General features: G+C 37.8%; 1 protein-coding gene across 1 annotated transcript in view; it reads left to right on the plus strand.

Moving 5' to 3' along the window:
• Window positions 1–3052: 3052 nt before the first annotated feature.
• LOC107687361 (centrosomal protein of 126 kDa-like) overlaps window positions 3053–4053 on the plus strand; it is a 24149-nt gene continuing 23148 nt past the window's right edge. Inside the window, exon 1 of the mRNA XM_016484645.1 lies at window positions 3053–3093. Coding sequence (XP_016340131.1) covers window positions 3053–3093 — 41 coding nt within the window. The remainder of the gene's footprint in view (window positions 3094–4053) is intronic.

Genomic DNA, 4053 nt, shown 5'->3' on the forward strand with positions numbered 1-4053 from the left:
TCTCATCAAATCTTCTGACCAATCAAATGCTCTCTAGAATCCGAAGCGCCCACCCCCTACACTATAAATAGATGCTGAAGCTGCGGCTGAGATCGATCACTTGTTCACAGTGTAGTATTTCCTGTACAGTGAATGGCACTTAGTGCACAATGTAGGCGATAGGGAACGATTAAGATATGTTCAAATATGCTTTCGATTGGGACATCATGGACCGGAGATGCTTTTTGCGTCTCCGGTCCAGAGACGCGATCGCACGGAGCGGATCATATGCGCAAGTCGGCATATATTAAACACTTTTAAAACTACAAAAAGAGTTTCATATTGAATCTAGGGGGTATTTTGGCTCGTTTATGTGGGCCATCCCATGGTTGCAATGTGTTCATTGTCAAACTACAAAATCTGATTATTTTTCATTCTTAAAAAACACCATTATTTCATTTGAAAAAAATAATTTTATTTTATTGACAAAATATTTTAGTTTGTCTTGTATATTTTTTTTCAGTAGATCAGATAACATTTTAAGCTGTCATATGGTCATGTTACAACATGCCCCTCAGATGTTACAATGTACCCCACCTACAGGGCATGTTGTCACATTTAACTTCCATTTTTTTAGGGTAAATTAAGAAAAACGTATACATTGTAATTATGAAACAAAGCGACATATTTGTTCTAGACAAGTGTGAAATTACTGTGGATAAAAAAATTATACTCTGAACCCCATGTGGATTTACACAAACTGAGAAAGTCAAAAAGTGTTGTGCCCCGCTCTCCCCTACATTTATTTGATCAAAACTGTAAAATTAGGAATAATGTATTACAATTTAGTTTTAATATTATTACATTTTAAAATAACTATTTTCTTTTTTTATTTTATTTAAAAATATAGTTTATTTATGTGATGGCAATGCTACATTTTCAGCAGTCATTACTCCAGTCTTCAGTGTTACATGATATTTCAGAAATCATTCAATGTGCTGATTTGGTGCTCAAGAAACATTCTTATTATTATCAAAGTTGTGCTGCCCCTAGTGAAAAATAAATATACTAAAATGTATTTGAAATACATTTATTTCATGCTAAGTATGCTGCAAATACCTTTACATATTTATGTACTTAATAAAAATACCCTGTATTTGTACTTTTAGCATACTAAACTGGTATACTCAAAGTCTGCTAAATTCTAACAACTAATTTTGTACTTAATGCACTTTAATTGTGCGGAAGTAGTGCTGAGGGGAGGTCCAACTAAAGATATACTGAAGTATATTTAATTGTGCTAAAGTGGAACTATTGCAAGTATATTTCAGCTACACTTTAAATATCTTGCATTTAAAGGCTGATATTATTCAAAGATCATACAATCCTCATCAATAATGACATTAAAACACATTTTAGGTTTAATATTTAAAAATATGCATTGTGCACAGGTAGTACTCAATAAAGTTTAATTATAATTTTTATATCAGTAAGTCTCGAGCAATATGTTAGTAAATATGTTAATAGATTTGAACTATACTTAGTATGAAATAAATGTATTTTAAAAATATTAATATTTAATATATTAATATTTTTGTGGAATCCATCATTCATTTTTTTGAATTCTTTGAGTAATAGAAAATTCAAAAGAAAAAAATAGAAGTCTGAAATAGATTTGAAATAGAAATCTTTGCAACATTATTAATGGCTTTGCTGTCACTTTTTATGAGTTTAATGCATCCTTGCTGAATAGGGAAAGGACGTGACGTGTAGCCAAGTACGGTGTCCCATACTCTGAATTTGTGCTCTGCATTTAAGCCATCCAAGTGCACACACACAGCAGTGAGTAGTGAACAAACACACACACTGTGAACACACACCCGGAGCAGTGGGCAGCCATTTTTGCTGCGGCGCCTGGGGAGCAGTTGGGGGTTTGGTGCCTTGCTCAAGGGTCTCACCTCAGTCGTGGTGGTCATGACTGAGGTGAGGAAGAGAGTACTGGTCATTCATTCCCCCCACCTACAATCCCTGCCGGTACCGAGACTCAAACCCACTACCTTTGTGTTACAAGTCCGACTCTCTAACCAGTAGGCCACGACTGCCCCAAATAAATAAATACTGACCCCAGGTTTTTGTTGCTTATTTTAGAAGTGTTGAAATATTATTTTATTCAATTAACTTGCCTTTTTTGGTAATTATTTGTGAAATTTACTAGCAATTTAAAAATGTGAAAATTGTTTCTACAACAAGTCTATGGGCCCTATCAAACACCTGGCGCAATGCGGCGCCAGGCGCGAGGCAAGTGCTTTTTGCTAGTTTCAGCCCGACTCAGTTGTCATTTTCACATCCTGTGCCATGTTGTTTAAATGGCAAATGCATTTGTGCCCATTTGTGCGCCCATGGGCGTGCTGGTCTGAAAACGAGGTGTGTTCAGGCGCATTGCTGGCGCGTTGCTATTTTGAGGCAACTGAAATAGACTGCGCCATTGAAAAACCTGGGGCCCTATTTTAACGCTCTAAGCGCATGGTCTAAAGCGCATGGCGCAGGTGCACTCAGGGTGTGTCCGAATCCACTTTTGCTAGTTTAACGAGGGCTTGTCCCAATTCCCTAAATGGGTTGTCCCAATTCCCTTAATGAGTAATGGGTGTTTTTTGGGCGTAACGTGCAATAAACCAGGATGCTACGCACCATATGACTAGTAAGTCAAATCTCAAATAACTGCCCTGATGACTTTTGTTCTACCCGCTTAAATGATAGAAGTACTTGCGCTGTACTGTACAATCTATAAATACTGTGTCTGTTCCCCGAATAGTGAGGTCAAAATATAAATTTAATGCAGGATCTAGAAAAAGTCTGATCGTGATTAAACCAGAAAAATGTAAAATAAATGAACAAAAACAATTTTTAAAGTTTGGGCTCCTAAACATTAGATCACTCGCACCCAAAGCAGTTATTGTAAATGAAATGATCACAGATAATAGTTTTGATGTACTCTGCTTGACTGAAACCTGGCTAAAACCAAATTATTATATTGGTCTAAATGAGTATACTCCACCAAGCTACTGTTATAAGCATGAGCCCCGTCAGCCTGGTCATGGCGGCGGTGTTGCAACGGTATATAGTGATATTCTCAATATTACTCAGAAGACAGGATACAGGTTTAACTCATTTGAAATACTTCTGCTTAATGTTACACTGTCAGATATGCAAAAGAAGTGAAAAGCGCTGTACAAATAAACTTGAATTGAATTGAATTGAATAAACCAATCGGTCTCATCTCCCATCCCCTTTAAAAGCCAGTTGCGCTCGCGCCATGGCGGGTTCGCTATTTACATGGCGGAATGTAATTTTTCATATTTAAAAATGTTTGTGTGCTGCTGCGCGTCCCTGTGTGTGTAATAAGCAAAGTGTACGCGCGTTGTGCACCCGCCTATAGGCGCATATTACTAATGCGCTCTTTAAATAACAAAGAAAAAATATTGCGCCAGACTTTAGACCAGGTTTGAGTTGGTCTATAGCGCAGTCTATTTTCAGTTCCTCAAAATAATAACACGCCAACAATGTGCCTGAACACACCTCTTTTTTAGACCAGCACGCCCATGGGCGCACAAATGGGCGCAAATGCATTTGCTATTTAAACAAAACGGCGCAGGACGGGAAAATGAGAACTGCGTCGGGCTGAAACTACCAAAAACACTTTCGCCGCGCCTTGTGCCGCATTGCACCGGGTGTATGATAGGGCCCCTGGTCTAAAGTCAATGGCGCAGTAGTATTTTTGTTATTTAAAGAGTGCGCTAGTATTGGCGGGTCCACAGCGCATACACTCTACTTATTACACACACACAGGGACACACATCAGCACACAAACATGCCAAATATAAAAAATTAAAAGATTGCAATGTAAAAGATTATTATTGTGTAGGCTACATAAATATAAAAATGCCTACATGTCATAATGGATAGTCATTGCATGTATCAGAATTAGGCTACCTTTGCTCACGCCCATGCAGCTCCGTTTCATCTCTGGAGACGCGTTCTGTCTTTGCGCTTGCAAATTCCTCAATGTAAATAGCA

Source organism: Sinocyclocheilus anshuiensis, unplaced genomic scaffold (genome assembly GCF_001515605.1).
Source record: "Sinocyclocheilus anshuiensis isolate Anshui unplaced genomic scaffold, SAMN03320099.WGS_v1.1 scaffold3378, whole genome shotgun sequence".
Classification (NCBI taxonomy): Eukaryota; Metazoa; Chordata; class Actinopteri; order Cypriniformes; family Cyprinidae; genus Sinocyclocheilus; species Sinocyclocheilus anshuiensis.